This window comes from Ranitomeya variabilis, chromosome 8 (genome assembly GCF_051348905.1).
Source record: "Ranitomeya variabilis isolate aRanVar5 chromosome 8, aRanVar5.hap1, whole genome shotgun sequence".
Classification (NCBI taxonomy): Eukaryota; Metazoa; Chordata; class Amphibia; order Anura; family Dendrobatidae; genus Ranitomeya; species Ranitomeya variabilis.
In genome coordinates, this window is record NC_135239.1 from 218607546 (window position 1) to 218623510 (window position 15965).

Sequence of the window (15965 nt, forward strand, 5' to 3'; positions counted from 1 at the left end):
CCTTCCTTTTCCAAAAGATGAGACTGAACTCCAGCGTTTTCTTGGACTATGTACTTATTGTCGTCAGTGGATATCGGACGCATCCCGCATAATGCAACCTCTCTACAATGCCCTGAAAGACGGTTTAAGATATGCTGAGGAGTTTGGCAGATTCCACACCGGATACGCTGTTACTACGGAAGACACTGTAGTGCACGGAGCTGCACTCCCTCCCTCACTGTCAGCACAAGAAGCAGAACTTCAGGCTCTGTCTACTGCATGTGTTCTGGCCAAAGACAGGCGGGCTAATATATACACGGACTCACAGTATGAATTTGGTATTGCTCATGATTTCGGAGCACTATGGGCCAATCGAGGGTTTATTACCACCGCCGGGACTCCAGTGAAGAATGCTGAAGCTGTTAAAACCCTCATGGACTCAATCAAATTACCTACCCAGGTGGCCATTATCAAAATTAAGGAGCACGGTCCTAGGAAAAGTCCACAGACTGTTGGTAACGCCTTTGCGGATATGGAAGCAAAAGCTGCTGCTCTCCTACCTATTGACCTGACCATACCAGCAATGGTGACCACACACTCTCAGCGTAAACAGTTACAAGAAACACTGACTCTACAGGAACCTGATGATCCACGCCAGACTGAGGTTTTCTGTCGGACCCCGCGAGACCGCTTAATGACGATGCAGAGAATGTCTCCAAAGGAAGAAGTGAAGCGGTAGAAGGCTGATGGAGCACGTATGGACAATGGTCTCTGGAAAAAGGACCAACTTGTGTGTCTCCCTAAGCGGATGTACCCTGCTAATGCCAGGTGGGCACATGGGCCCACACATCGAGGAAAAAAATGTACAAAAATTCTACTGGGCTCCAGGTATTTCTCCAGTCCTGACAGCACTCAACCGTGCATGTAATATCTGTCAGACCTGCAATCCCGGTCAACTTCAACGTGCACCCCCGAAGCACCTTGCTAAGCCCGACTATCCTTTCCAAAGGCCCCAGGTGGACCACATCACGTTGCCTAAGTCTGGAAGGTATGAATATTGTCTGGTGGTTGTCGACATGTTCTCCAGTTGGCCAGAAGCATTCCCCATTACCAACATGACTGCAAGAACCACAACAAAGAAACTGGTGATGGAAGTTATATGCAGATATGGTGTTCCAGAAGTTGTTGAAAGTGACCAAGGCCCGGCCTTTTCTTCTCATGTGTATCAGGAGGTTCTGACAATGCTTGGATCCACTGTAGCCCTCCATACTCTGTACTATCCACAATCTAGTGGGAAAGTTGAGAGGTTGAATGGCACACTGAAGGGACAATTGACCAAAATGATGCAGGAGACTACGACTCCATGGCCAGAGCTCCCACCCATTGTACTGTACCACATTTGCACTACCCCTAACGCAAAACATGGCCTGTCCCCAAATGAGATACTGTTTGGTGCTAGGCCCCCAGTTGCAAATTTCCAGTCTCAGTAGTTGTCAGAAGAAACTGACCGTGCTGTTCAATATGTTATTCAGCTTAGTAAAAATCTTGCTAACACCCATGTTTTAGTTTCTTCTTCCCTTCCAGATTCAGCAGAAACCGACACTTGTCACAGCTTAAAGTCTGGTGGTTTTGTGGTCGTGAAAAGCCATGTCAGAAAACACGGACTAGAACCCTTGTATGACGGTCCCTACCAAGTCCTCAGTATCACTCCTATGTCAGTAAAGCTGGAAGGAAGGCCGACGTGGATCCACGCATCGCACTGCAAGCTGGTCAAACAGACTAGTGGCAAATAAGGGGACATAATGTTTTAGTTTTTCGCATTGCCATATAATAATATTGGTAACCGCATGGGACAGCCTAAATTCCCTAATATCCTTGAATAATAAGTTTGTACAATATCATGAAAGATTAGTAGTACAGATGGGTATAGCCAATAAAATTGTCAGTTCTATTTTCATTTACCCTATGATTACACAAATGTGGGATACATTGGTTAGGGCAACAGATTATCTAGATGATCAAATTTGGGATATATTGGATATACTTAATACTACTGTTGCTGTCCAAAACCAACTTATCATAGTCACTAATCAATATACTGTAGTACTGGATTACTTAACAGCAGTACAGAGTGGTATGTGTCAGGTTATTGGACCCGCATGCTGTTATTATATAGATCCCAATAGCACTATGAAGTTAAAGTTAGAGGATATTCAAAGACTCAGAGATCAATATGATAAAGACAATGACCGTAATAAGGACAGTTGTGGGCAGACACCTTCTCCATTCTTAATCCAGCAAATTGGTTTGAGGGACTTGTGGGCTGGATAGCTGGAATCTTGCAAAGTTTGTTACACATCATTGCCTTTATCCTTGTCGTGTATGTAATACTAAAACTTGTTCTTTCGTGTATTTCTGTGTGTATTAGGAAATTCTGCACTAGGACAACTAATGATAAAACCAAAAGCGTTGCCACTTCTGCTCTTCTCTACACCGATTTCACAAAGTTACCTGATGAAGATGTTGAAGCCAAGCGCATGGCTATCTTCAAAAGATCCCCACCACTGTTATCAATAATTGTTATTCGTAAATTCTAGTATACAGGGGGGATGGGTACGCCGCAACAGCCATGGCTGGTAACAAGGCACCAGCCATGTGAAGACCAGTACCCCTCGAGCTTAGAGCTTGGGATAGTACCTCTGATGCTGGACATTAATTAACAAAATTTATCTAGGGGGAAATGTGAAGGGACAAATTAAGAAAGGTTCTCCATTTTGTGTTTTTGACTCCATTTTCTTGTTGCTTAAAAATAAATTCTGTTATTTAATTAGGTAAAAGGTTACAGCTGCAATGAAGTAACTTTATCTTGTTGTTCACAAGCCTGTTATTCAACTAGGCTACAGTTCATAATTGGTATAAAGACCTTGAGTCTTCTGACTCAAGCCAGATAATAGATTCGGGGGTGTATCGCTATACAAGACTGAGGCACCTGTTAGAAAAACACATACTATGCCAAGAAGATATAACCATATATGTAGTTTCCGGTTTTTCTGTATTCTCATGGGTTATGTTTTTCCTGCATTCTTATAGGTTAAGAACTGTGAGCGTGTTCTTATGCTGATTGGTTGAAGTATAATTTCTATGATTATGAAAAGCGATACACAATAAAACGGGGGCCAGAGATCTGCTCGATCCCCCATACATAGACATATGTCTCCGTCTGGTCATTTTCAGTTGCCGGCAATGCCCTGTAGATTAATTTGGAAATCACTGAGTTAACCGTGAAGGATCACTTTAGATCCTCCCTCAACAACTCCATTTTGTCCCCTGGTCACAGGTCTGCAGACAGGAGTGCTCCTGGCCCCCACCTTTTCTCATGAATAAAGTTCCTTTTAGTATGGTAATGGGCTAAGCACAGTGTAGCAGGCAGTTGGCATTTCAAAGCCTGAGTGAGGAAGCCACACCAGCAGGGGACATAGAGGTGCCTGAGGGGCTTAATTAACCCCTTCACCACCAAGGGTGGTTTGCACGTTAATGACCGGGCCAATTTTTACAATTCTGACCACTGTCCCTTTATGAGGTTATAACTCTGGAACGCTTCAACGGATCTTGGCGATTCTGACATTGTTTTCTCGTGACATATTGTACTTCATGTTAGTGGTAAAATTTCTTCGATATAACTTGCGTTTATTTGTGAAAAAAACGAATATTTGGCGAAAATTTTGAAAATTTCGCAATTTTCCAACTTTGAATTTTTATGCCCTTAAATCACAGACATATGTCACACAAAATACTTAATAAATAACATTTCCCACATGTCTACTTTACATCAGCACAATTTTGGAACCAAAATTTTTTTTTGTGACGGAGTTATAAGGGTTAAAAGTTGACCAGCAATTTCTCATTTTTACAACACCATTTTTTTTTAGGGACCACATCTCATTTGAAGTCATTTTGAGGGGTCTATATGATAGAAAATACCCAAGTGTGACACCATTCTAAAAACTGCACCCCTCAAGGTACTCAAAACCACTTTCAAGAAGTTTATTAACCCTTCAGGTGTTTCACAGGAATTTTTGGAATGTTTAAATAAAAATGAACATTTAACTTTTTTTCACACAAAATTTATTTCAGCTCCAATTTGTTTTATTTTACCAAGGGTAACAGGAGAAAATAGACCCCAAAAGTTGTTGTACAATTTGTCCTGAGTACGCTGATACCCCATATGTGGGGGTAAACCACAGTTTGGGCGCATGGCAGAGCTTGGAAGCAAAGGAGCGCCATTTGACTTTTCAATGCAAAATTGACTGGAATTGAGATGGGACGCCATGTTGCATTTGGAGAGCCCCTGATGTGCCTAAACATTGAAACCCCTAACAAGTGACACCATTTTGGAAAGTAGACCCCCTAAGGAACTTATCTAGATGTGTGGTGAGCACTTTGACCCAACAAGTGCTTTACAGAAGTTTATAATGCAGAGCCGTAAAAATAAAAAATCATATTTTTTCACAAAAATGATCTTTTCACCCCCAATTTTTTATTTTCCCAAGGGTGAGAGAAGAAATTGGACCCCAAAAATTGTTGTGCAATTTGTCCTGAGTACGCTGATACCCCATATGTGGGTGTAAACCATTGTTTGGGCGGAGGGCAGAGCTCGGAAGGGAAGGAGCGCCATTTGACTTTTCAATGCAAAATTGACTGGAATTGAGATGGGACGCCATGTTGCATTTAGAGAGCCCTTGATGTGCCTAAACATTGAAACCCCTAACAAGTGACACCATTTTGGAAAGTAGACCCCCTAAGGAACTTATGTAGATGTGTGGTGAGCACTTTGACCCAACAAGTGCTTCACAGAAGTTTATAATGCAGAGCCGTAAAAATAAAAAATCATATTTTTTCACAAAAATGATCTTTTCACCCCCAATTTTTTATTTTCCCAAGGGTAAGAGAAGAAATTGGACCCCAAAAATTGTTGTGCAATTTGTCCTGAGTACACTGATACCCCATATGTGGGTGTAAACCATTGTTTGGGCGCAGGGCAGAGCTCAGAAGGGAAGGAGCGCCATTTGACTTTTCAATGCAAAATTGACTGGAATTGAGATGGGACGCCATGTTGCGTTTGGAGAGCCCCTAATGTGCCTAAACATTGAAACCCCCCACGAGTGACACCATTTTGGAAAGTAGACCCCTTAAGGAACTTATCTAGATGTGTGTTGAGCACTTTGACCCAACAAGTGCTTCACAGAAGTTTATAATGCAGAGCCGTAAAAATAAAAAATCATATTTTTTCACAAAAATGATCTTTTCACCCCCATTTTTTTATTTCCCCAAGGGTAAGTGAAGAAATTAGACCACAAAAGTTGTTGTGCAATTTGTCCTGAGTACGACGATACCCCATATATGGGGGTAAACCACTGTTTGGGCGCATAGCAGAGCTCAGAAGGGAAGAAGCGCCATTTTACTTTTCAATGCAAAATTGACTGGAATTAAGATGGGATGCCATGTTGCGTTTGGAGAGCCCCTGATGTGCCTAAACATTAAACCCCCCACAAGTGACACCATTTTGGAAAGTAGACCCCCTAAGGAACTTATCTAGATGTGTTTTGAGAGCTTTGAACCCCCAAGTGTTTCACTACAGTTTATAACGCAGAGCCGTGAAAATAAAAATTAATTTTTTTTTCACAAAAATGATTTTTTAGCCCCCAGTTTTGTATTTTCACAAGGGTATCAGGATAAATTGGACCTCAAAAGTTGTTGTCCAATTTGTCTGGAGTACGCTGATACCCCATTTGTGGGGGGGGACCACTGTTTGGGCGCATGACAGAGCTCGGAAGGGAAGGAGCGCCATTTGGAATGCAGACTTAAATGGATTGGTCTGCAGGCGTCACGTTGCATTTGCAGAGCCCCTGATGTACCCAAACAGTACAAACCCCCCACAAGTGACCCCATATTGGAAACTAGACCCCCCAAGGAACTTATCTAGATGTGTTGTGAGAACTTTGAACCCCCAAGTGTTTCACTACAGTTTATAACGCAGAGCCGTGAAAATAATTTTTTTTTTTTTTTCACAAAAATGAAATTTAGCCCCCAGTTTTGTATTTTCACAAGGGTATCAGGATAAATTGGACCCTAAAAGTTGTTGTCCAATTTGTCCTGAGTACGCTGATACCCCCTATGTGGGGGGGAACCACTGTTTGGGCGCATGACAGAGCTCGGAAGGGAAGGAGCGCCATTTGGAATGCAGACTTAAATGGATTGGTCTGCAGGCGTCACGTTGCATTTGCAGAGCCCCTGATGTACCCAAATAGTACAAACCCCCCACAAGTGACCCCATATTGGAAACTAGACCTCCCAAGGAACTTATCTAGATGTGTTGTGAGAACTTTGAACCCCCAAGTGTTTCACTACAGTTTACAACGCAGAGCCGTGAAAATAAAACATATTTTTTTTCCCACAAAAATGATTTTTAGCCCCCCAAATTTTTATTTTCCCAAGGATAACAAGAGAGCTTGGACCCCAGAAGTTGTTGTCCAATTTGTCCCGAGTACGCTGATACCCCATATGTTGGGGTAAACCCCTTTTTGGACGCACGGGAGAGCTCGGAAGGGAAGGAGCACTGTTTTACTTTTTCAACGCAGAATTGGCTGGAATTGAGATTGGACGCCATGTCGCGTTTGGAGAGCCCCTGATGTGCCTGGACAGTGGAAACCCCCCAATTCTACCTGAAACCCTACCCCTAACCTCACCCCTAACCGTTTACTGAACATTTTCTGACAGTCATAAGTGCCACGTATATAAGTGCCACGTATATAAGTGCCACGTATTTAAGAGCCACGTATTTAAGTGCCACGTATTTAAGTGCCACGTATTTAAGTGCCACGTATTTCAGTGCCACGATATTTCAGTGCCACGATATTTCAGTGCCACGTATTTCAGTGCCACGTATTTCAGGCACTGAAAAATACGTGGCACGTAAATACGTGGCACGTAAATACGTGGCACTGAAATACGTGGCACTGAAATACGTGGCACTGAAATACGTGGCACTGAAATACGTGGCACTGAAATACGTGGCACTGAAATACGTGGCACTGAAATACGTGGCACTGAAATACGTGGCACTTAAATACGTGGCACTTAAATATCGTGGCACTTATATACGTATATACGTATATAAACGTATATTTCAGTGCCACGTATTTCAGTGCCACGTATTTCAGGTTAGGGGTAGGGTTAGGGTTTTTTGTTTTTTTCTTGTTTTCTTGTGTTTTTCTATAAAAACGCATGCGTTTTACCGCGTTTACATGCATTTTTTCACACATGTGGTTTTTTTAAAAAACGCATGCAGATAAAAACGCAAGTGTGAAACCAGACTAAAAGACGCTTTTTATAGCAAAAAAGTTTTTGCGTCTCCACATTTTGAGACCTATAATTTTTCCACATTTTGGTCCACAGAGTCATGTGAGGTCTTGTTTTTTGCGGGACGAGTTGTCGTTTTTATTGGTAACATTTTCGGACACGTGACCATTTTTTATCACTTTTTATTCCGATTTTTGTGAGGCAGAATAACCAAAAACCAGCTATTCATGAATTTCTTTTGGGGGAGGCGTTTATACCGTTCTGCGCTTGGTAAAATTGATAAAGCAGTTTTATTCTTCGGGTCAGTACGATTACAGCGATATCTCATTTATATCATTTTTTTATGTTTTGACGCTTTTATACGATAAAAACTATTTTATAGAAAAAATAATTATTTTGGTATCGCTTTATTCTCAGGACTATAACTTTTTTATTTTTTTGCTGATGATGCTGTATGGCGGCTCGTTTTTTGCGGGACAAGATGACGTTTTCAGCGGTAACATGGTTATTTATATCCGTCTTTTTGATCGCGTGTTATTCCACTTTTTGTTCGGCGGTATGGTAATAAAGCGTTGTTTTTTGCCTCGTTTTTTTTTTTTTTTTCTTACGGTGTTTACTGAAGGGGTTAACTAGTGGGCCAGTTTTATAGGTTGGGTCGTTACGGACGCGGCGATACTAAATATGTGTACTTTTATTGTTTTTGTTTTTTTTTTTTAGATAAAGAAATGTATTTATGGGAATAATATTTTTTTTTTATTATTATTTATTTAGGAATTTTTTTTTTTTTTTTTACACATGTGGAAATTTTTTTTTTTACTTTTTTACTTTGTCCCAGGGGGGGACATCACAGATCGCAGATCTGATAGTGTGCACAGCACTCTATCAGATCCGTGATCATACTTTCATCGGAGCAGGCTGCAGCTTTCATCTGCAGCCTGCTCCGACCCGGAAGTGCTCCCTGCAGGACCCGGATACAGCCCCTCGGCCATTTTGGATCCGGGGCCTGCAGGGAGAAGACGTTCGGTACGAGGTGAGTACTTCACCTTGTACCGATCGTCTCAGGGAAGCACGCAGGGAGCCCCCTCCCTGCGCGATGCTTCCCTGTACCGCCGGTACACCGCGATCATGTTTGATCGCGGTGTGCCGGGGGTTAATGTGCCGGGGGCGGTCCGTGACCGCTCCTGGCACGTAGTGCCGGATGTCAGCTGCGATATGCAGCCGACACCCGGCCGCGATCGGCCGCCCCCCCCCGTGAGCGCGGCCGATCGCGTATGACGTACTATCCCGTCGGCGGTCATGGGGGCCCACCCCACCTCGACGGGATAGTACGTCAAATGTCGGGAAGGGGTTAAAGCACGCATGTCAAGTGGCCACAGGATACACATCTATTATGGCCGTCCAGTCGAACCGTCTCCAACATGGAATCGTGAATTATGGACGCATCATCCGAGGTACCGGCTCATAAAAAATATCCCCCTCAAGAAATTGCGCATCTGACAGTGCAACTCCCGGGCCCGTGGGAGTTCTGAAACCCGAGATATAGAGATCAGCCTCCCACAGCGACCGAATGGGTCCAGGTTTGATCCCTGTATGACCGGCAGAACAAACCACATGCGCTGGTACTGCCCGTGTACTGATCCGATCATCCTAAGAAAAGTTATCCCATTTATTAGATATTGGAATAAATCTTGCAGGGAGGCAGCGGGGTGGAGATTGCTAAGCCCACCCAGCTACAGGGGAGGGATTAAGAGCTGGGACACTTGGAGAGTGGGCCAGAACAGAGGAAGATGACTAACTAAGGAACTAAGGAACAGGGCATATGCCAGCCAGAGGGGAGGAAGCACATGCTTTCTGGGGGCTGCCCGGCAACTAAGTCTTGGACCTGCGGAACGCTGAGCCCCCCGGCTTCCACAAGCGACCTACAACCTGGTAAACTGACCTCCAGCTGTATACCTTTAAGCCTTGTATTATGATTGTTATATTTTACTCTGACTGTAATTCTTTGTATATTGTGATTGTATATTTCTTGTAATTACCTAGTGCTCCCTTAAGGCAATTAAATCATACATTTTGGGCTGATCCTTTTACTCTGATTGCGAATCTTAGAATACCCAGCGTGGGTAACAGGGCAGTCTCCCCGGCGGTCATTTGCTCTAGGTGCAGTTCCCTTACTGACCTGAGAGACAAAGGGGGCGCCGGAGAGCTGTGCCTGTGTAGTGACGTCACGGATTGGTGACGTGGGAGGAACTGGGCTTCCTTCACACCGATCTATCGAGACTGGCTCTCCAGAACCATCCACAAGTGATAAGAACAGTAACGTGGCACATACAGCTAACTGCTATGCCAACCTGTACCCTCCCTTTATGTGTACTTCTGGCTGCATTATCTGTATATTACCACGTATATATGTGCAGTATCTAGTGCGCCTTTCGGCCATTAAAATATCAATTAATTTTGGGCCGCTCTTTTATCTCGAATCCGATCCGAAGCTTGGTAATGGATCGGGCTTGTATCTAACGAGGAACTGGTGGCAGCACATTGTTCTGGTGTTATTATACACTAGATGGTGGACGGATTCTAACGCATCGGGTATTCTAGAATATGGATGTAGTTTATTTATGAAGGTTTCAGAATAATGCAATGAATACACAGGATTCGGCCGACCAGCCGCAACCAATCAGCGACGCAGGATTTCCGTGACAGAGAAACAGACGGAAGTGGACCTTAGACGATTATATATATAGATTCCCGGCCTGAGACTGGTGATATAGATATATATATTTATATATATATATATATATATATATATATATATATATATATATATATATATATATATATATATACCGCCCTCACTGCAGAGTGCCCCGATAACCAGCACGTGACAGGGCAGCCTCTCCGGCGACTACTTATCCTAGGTGCAGTTCCCTGAGTGACCTGAGGGTAAGGGGGCGCCAGAGAGCTGTGACTGTGTAAGCTCCGTCAGATTGGTGACGGCAGGGGGGTATCTGTATCTCTCGGCTCTTGTTCTTCACAGGGGAAATAACCAGGAGGAGTGGGCAATAACAAGGAGGAAAGGAGCAGCGAGGCAGTAACCAGGAGGAGTGGGCAATAACAAGGAGGAAAGGAGCAGCGGGGCAGTAACCAGGAGGAGTGGGCAATAACAAGGAGGAAAGGAGCAGCGGGGCAGTAACCAGGAGGAGTGGGCAATAACAAGGAGGAAAGGAGCAGCGGGGCAGTAACCAGGAGGAGTGGGCAATAACAAGGAGGAGGGAAGCTGCGGGGCAGTAACCAGGAGGAGGGGAGCCACGGGGCAGTAAGAGGAGGAGGGGAGCCGCGGGGCAGTAACCAGGAGGAGGGAGCGGCGGGGCAGTCACCAGGAGGAGGGGAGCTGCGGGGCAGTAAGAGGAGGAGGGGAGCCACGGAGCAGTAAGAGGAGGAGGGAACAGCGGGGCAGTAACCAGGAGGAGGGAGCTGCAGGGCAATAAGAGGAGGAGGGAAGCTGCGGGGCAGTAACCAGGAGGAGGGGAGCGGCGGGGCAGTCACCAGGAGGAGGGGAGCTCCGGGGCAGTAAGAGGAGAAGGGGAGCCGCGGGGCAGTAACCAGGAGGAGGGGAGCTGCGGGGCAGTAAGAGGAGGAGGGGAGCCACGGAGCAGTAAGAGGAGGAGGGAACAGCGGGGCAGTAACCAGGAGGAGGGAGCTGCAGGGCAGTAAGAGGAGGAGGGAAGCGGCGGGGCAGTAACCAGGAGGAGGGGAGCGGCGGGGCAGTCACCAGGAGGAGGGGAGCTCCGGGGCAGTAAGAGGAGGAGGGGAGCCGCGGGGCAGTAACCAGGAGGAGGGGAGCTGCAGGGCAGTAAGAGGAGGAGGGGAGCCACGGAGCAGTAAGAGGAGGAGGGAACAGCGGGGCAGTAACCAGGAGGAGGGAGCTGCAGGGCAGTAAGAGGAGGAGGGAAGCTGCGGGGCAGTAACCAGGAGGAGGGGAGCGGCGGGGCAGTCACCAGGAGGAGGGGAGCTCCGGGGCAGTAAGAGGAGGAGGGGAGCCGCGGGGCAGTAACCAGGAGGAGGGGAGCAGCGGGGCAGTGACCAGGAGGAGGGGAGCAGCGGGGCAGTGACCAGGAGGAGGGGAGCCGCATGGCAGTAAGAGGAGGAGGGAAGCTGCGGGGCAGTAACCAGGAGGAGGGAAGTTGCGGGGCAGTAAGCAGGAGGAGGGGAGCTGCGGGGCAGTAACCAGGAGGAGGGGAGCTGCGGGGCAGTAAGAGGAGGAGGGGAGCCGCGGGGCAGTAACTAGGAGGAGGGGAGCTGCAGGGCAGTAAGAGGAGGAGGGAAGCTGCGGGGCAGTGACCAGGAGGAGGGGAGCTGCGGGGCAGTAACCAGGAGGAGGGGAGCGGCAGGGCAGTAACCAGGAGGAGGGGAGCTGCGGGGCAGTAAGAGGAGGAGGGGAGCAGTGGGGCAGTGACCAGGAGGAGGGGAGCAGCGGGGCAGTGACCAGGAGGAGGGAAGTTGCGGGGCAGTAACCAGGAGGAGGGAAGTTGCGGGGCAGTAACCAGGAGGAGGGGAGCTGCGGGGCAGTGACCAGGAGGAGGGGAGCGGCGGGGCAGTAACCAGGAGGAGGGGAGCTGCGGGGCAATGACCAGGAGGAGGGGAGCTGCGGGGCAGTGACCAGGAGGAGGGGAGCTGCGGGGCAGTGACCAGGAGGAGGGGAGCTGCGGGGCAGTGACCAGGAGGAGGGGAGCTGCGGGGCAGTAACCAGGAGGAGGGGAGCTGCGGGGCAGTAACCAGGAGAAGGGGAGCTGCGGGGCAGTGACCAGGAGGAGGGGAGCTGCGGGGCAGTGACCAGGAGGAGGGGAGCTGCGGGGCAGTAACCAGGAGGAGGGGAGCTGCGGGGCAGTGACCAGGAGGAGGGGAGCTGCGGGGCAGTGACCAGGAGGAGGGGAGCTGCGGGGCAGTAACCAGGAGGAGGGGAGCTGCGGGGCAATGACCAGGAGGAGGGGAGCTGCGGGGCAGTGACCAGGAGGAGGGGAGCTGCGGGGCAGTGACCAGGAGGAGGGGAGCTGCGGGGCAGTGACCAGGAGGAGGGGAGCTGCGGGGCAGTGACCAGGAGGAGGGGAGCTGCGGGGCAGTGACCAGGAGGAGGGGAGCTGCGGGGCAGTGACCAGGAGGAGGGGGCCGAGGCCGCGGCTATTTATAGGAGGTGACGGAGCAGGACTATTATAGGGCACAGGCGCAGCAGCCGTCACTCATCACCAGCACCGCTGACAGCGGGGGCACACACTGCTAGTGCGGGGTCCGGTTACCTGTAGTTGGCGCCATGCTGCGCCTCCTCGCTGCCCGGGAACACGCGGTGCAGGTACTGGCTCAGGAGCCGCTCGCTCACGATGCCTACAACACAGGAGAGACAGCAGGAGCGCGGGGCCGAGGCTGCGATGGGGCCCCAGTGTCAGGAGCTCTGCCGGCTGTCAGGGAATCAGCCCCAGCCACGTCTGCTCCTGGCTTCACACAGCTGAAGGGTTGCTACAGTGTGTAAGAGCAGACAAGAGCGGTCTGTGCAAAGGAGACGTTACCGATACACAGCAGCGAACCCTCAACTGTGTGAGCAGCAAGTGAACACTGGCAGCATCCCATAATCCCGAGGGGTCGGCACCAGACTCCATCCCACAATCCTGAGGGGCCGGCACCAGACTCCATCCCATAATCCCGAGGGGCCGGCACCCGACTCCATCCCATAATCCCGAGGATGGCATCAGACTCCATCCCATAATCCCGAGGGGCCGGCACCAGACTCCATCCCATAATCCCGAGGGGCTGGCACCAGACTCCATCCCATAATCCCGAGGGGCCGGCACCAGACTCCATCCCATAATCCCGAGGGGCCGGCACCAGACTCCATCCCATAATCCCGAGGGGCCGGCACCAGACTCCATCCCATAATCCCGAGGGGCCGGCACCAGACTCCTTCCCATAATCCCGAGGGGCCGGCACCAGACTCCATCCCATAATCCCGAGGGGCCGGCACCAGACTCCATCCCATAATCCCGAGGGGCCGGCACCAGACTCCATCCCATAATCCCGAGGGGCCGGCACCAGACTCCATCCCATAATCCCGAGGGGCCGGCACCAGACTCCATCCCATAATCCCGAGGGGCTGGCACCAGACTCCATCCCATAATCCCGAGGGGCCGGCACCCGACTCCATCCCATAATCCCGAGGGGCCGGCACCAGACTCCATCCCATAATCCTGAGGGGCCGGCACCAGACTCCATCCCATAATCCCGAGGGGCCGGCACCCGACTCCATCCCATAATCCGGAGGGGCCGGCACCAGACTCCATCCCATAATCCGGAGGGGCCGGCACCAGACTCCATCCCATAATCCCGAGGGGCCGGCACCAGACTCGATCCCACAATCCTGAGGGGCCGGCACCAGACTCCATCCCATAATCCCGAGGGGCTGGCACCAGACTCCATCCCATAATCCCGAGGGGCTGGCACCAGACTCCATCCCATAATCCCGAGGGGCCGGCACCAGACTCCATCCCATAATCCCACAGGTGGATGTCGGCCATGTTTTACCTGTGAGCTTTATCTTCTCCGGTTCGCTGGACAGTCGGAAGCTTCTCTTGGTCAGTGACGCTCCGGAGCCTCTAGAAGCCATGACCTGAGGAGAGAGTCAGCACGACAACCTGCCAGTCACATGACCTGAGGAGTCAGCACGACAACCTGCCAGTCACATGACCTGAGGAGTCAGCACGACAACCTGCCAGTCACATGACCTGAGGAGTCAGCACGACAACCTGCCAGTCACATGACCTGAGGAGAGAGTCAGCATGACAACCTGCCAGTCACATGACCTGAGGAGAGAGTCAGCATGACAACCTGCCAGTCACATGACCTGAGGAGAGAGTCAGCACGACAACCTGCCAGTCACATGACCTGAGGAGAGAGTCAGCATGACAACCTGCCAGTCACATGACCTGAGGAGAGAGTCAGCACGACAACCTGCCAGTCACATGACCTGAGGAGTCAGCACGACAACCTGCCAGTCACATGACCTGAGGAGAGAGTCAGCATGACAACCTGCCAGTCACATGACCTGAGGAGAGAGTCAGCACGACAACCTGCCAGTCACATGACCTGAGGAGTCAGCACGACAACCTGCCAGTCACATGACCTAAGGAGAGAGTCAGCACGACAACCTGCCAGTCACATGACCTGAGGAGAGAGTCAGCACGACAACCTGCCAGTCACATGACCTGAGGAGAGAGTCAGCATGACAACCTGCCAGTCACATGACCTGAGGAGAGAGTCAGCACGACAACCTGCCAGTCACATGACCTGAGGAGTCAGCACGACAACCTGCCAGTCACATGACCTGAGGAGAGAGTCAGCATGACAACCTGCCAGTCACATGACCTGAGGAGAGAGTCAGCATGACAACCTGCCAGTCACATGACCTGAGGAGTCAGCACGACAACCTGCCAGTCACATGACCTAAGGAGAGAGTCAGCACGACAACCTGCCAGTCACATGACCTGAGGAGAGAGTCAGCATGACAACCTGCCAGTCACATGACCTGAGGAGAGAGTCAGCACGACAACCTGCCAGTCACATGACCTGAGGAGAGAGTCAGCACGACAACCTGCCAGTCACATGACCTGAGGAGAGAGTCAGCACGACAACCTGCCAGTCACATGACCTGAGGAGAGAGTCAGCACGACAACCTGCCAGTCACATGACCTGAGGAGTCAGCACGACAACCTGCCAGTCACATGACCTGAGGAGAGAGTCAGCACGACAACCTGCCAGTCACATGACCTGAGGAGAGAGTCAGCACGACAACCTGCCAGTCACATGACCTGAGGAGTCAGCACGACAACCTGCCAGTCACATGACCTGAGGAGTCAGCATGACAACCTGCCAGTCACATGACCTGAGGAGAGAGTCAGCACGACAACCTGCCAGTCACATGACCTGAGGAGTCAGCACGACAACCTGCCAGTCACATGACCTGAGGAGAGAGTCAGCACGACAACCTGCCAGTCACATGACCTGAGGAGTCAGCACGACAACCTGCCAGTAACATGACCTGAGGAGAGAGTCAGCACGACAACCTGCCAGTCACATGACCTGAGGAGAGAGTCAGCATGACAACCTGCCAGTCACATGACCCGAGGAGAGAGTCAGCACGACAACCTGCCAGTCACATGACCTGAGGAGTCAGCATGACAACCTGCCAGTCACATGACCCGAGGAGAGAGTCAGCACGACAACCTGCCAGTCACATGACCCGAGGAGAGAGTCAGCACGACAACCTGCCAGTCACATGACCTGAGGAGAGAGTCAGCACGACAACCTGCCAGTCACATGACCTGAGGAGTCAGCACGACAACCTGCCAGTCACATGACCTGAGGAGAGAGTCAGCACGACAACCTGCCAGTCACATGACCTGAGGAGAGAGTCAGCACGACAACCTGCCAGTCACATGACCTGAGGAGAGAGTCAGCACGACAACCTGCCAGTCACATGACCTGAGGAGAGAGTCAGCACGACAACCTGCCAGTCACATGACCTGAGGAGAGAGTCAGCATGACAACCTGCCAGTCACATGACCTGAGGAGAGAGTCAGCAC

At 49.9% G+C, this 15965-nt stretch overlaps 1 protein-coding gene across 3 annotated transcripts in view; it reads right to left on the reverse strand.

Annotated features, from left to right (window-relative positions):
* The window catches only part of RNF123 (ring finger protein 123), a 107288-nt gene that overhangs the window by 89795 nt on the left and 1528 nt on the right, over window positions 1–15965 (reverse strand). For all 3 annotated transcript variants that reach the window (XM_077277212.1, XM_077277210.1, XM_077277213.1), the window contains exons 2-3: window positions 13909–13993; window positions 12633–12717 (exon numbers count right to left, since the gene is read on the reverse strand). In XM_077277212.1, the coding sequence (XP_077133327.1) occupies window positions 12633–12717; window positions 13909–13990 (167 nt within the window). In that variant the 5' untranslated portion in view covers window positions 13991–13993. The remainder of the gene's footprint in view (window positions 1–12632; window positions 12718–13908; window positions 13994–15965) is intronic.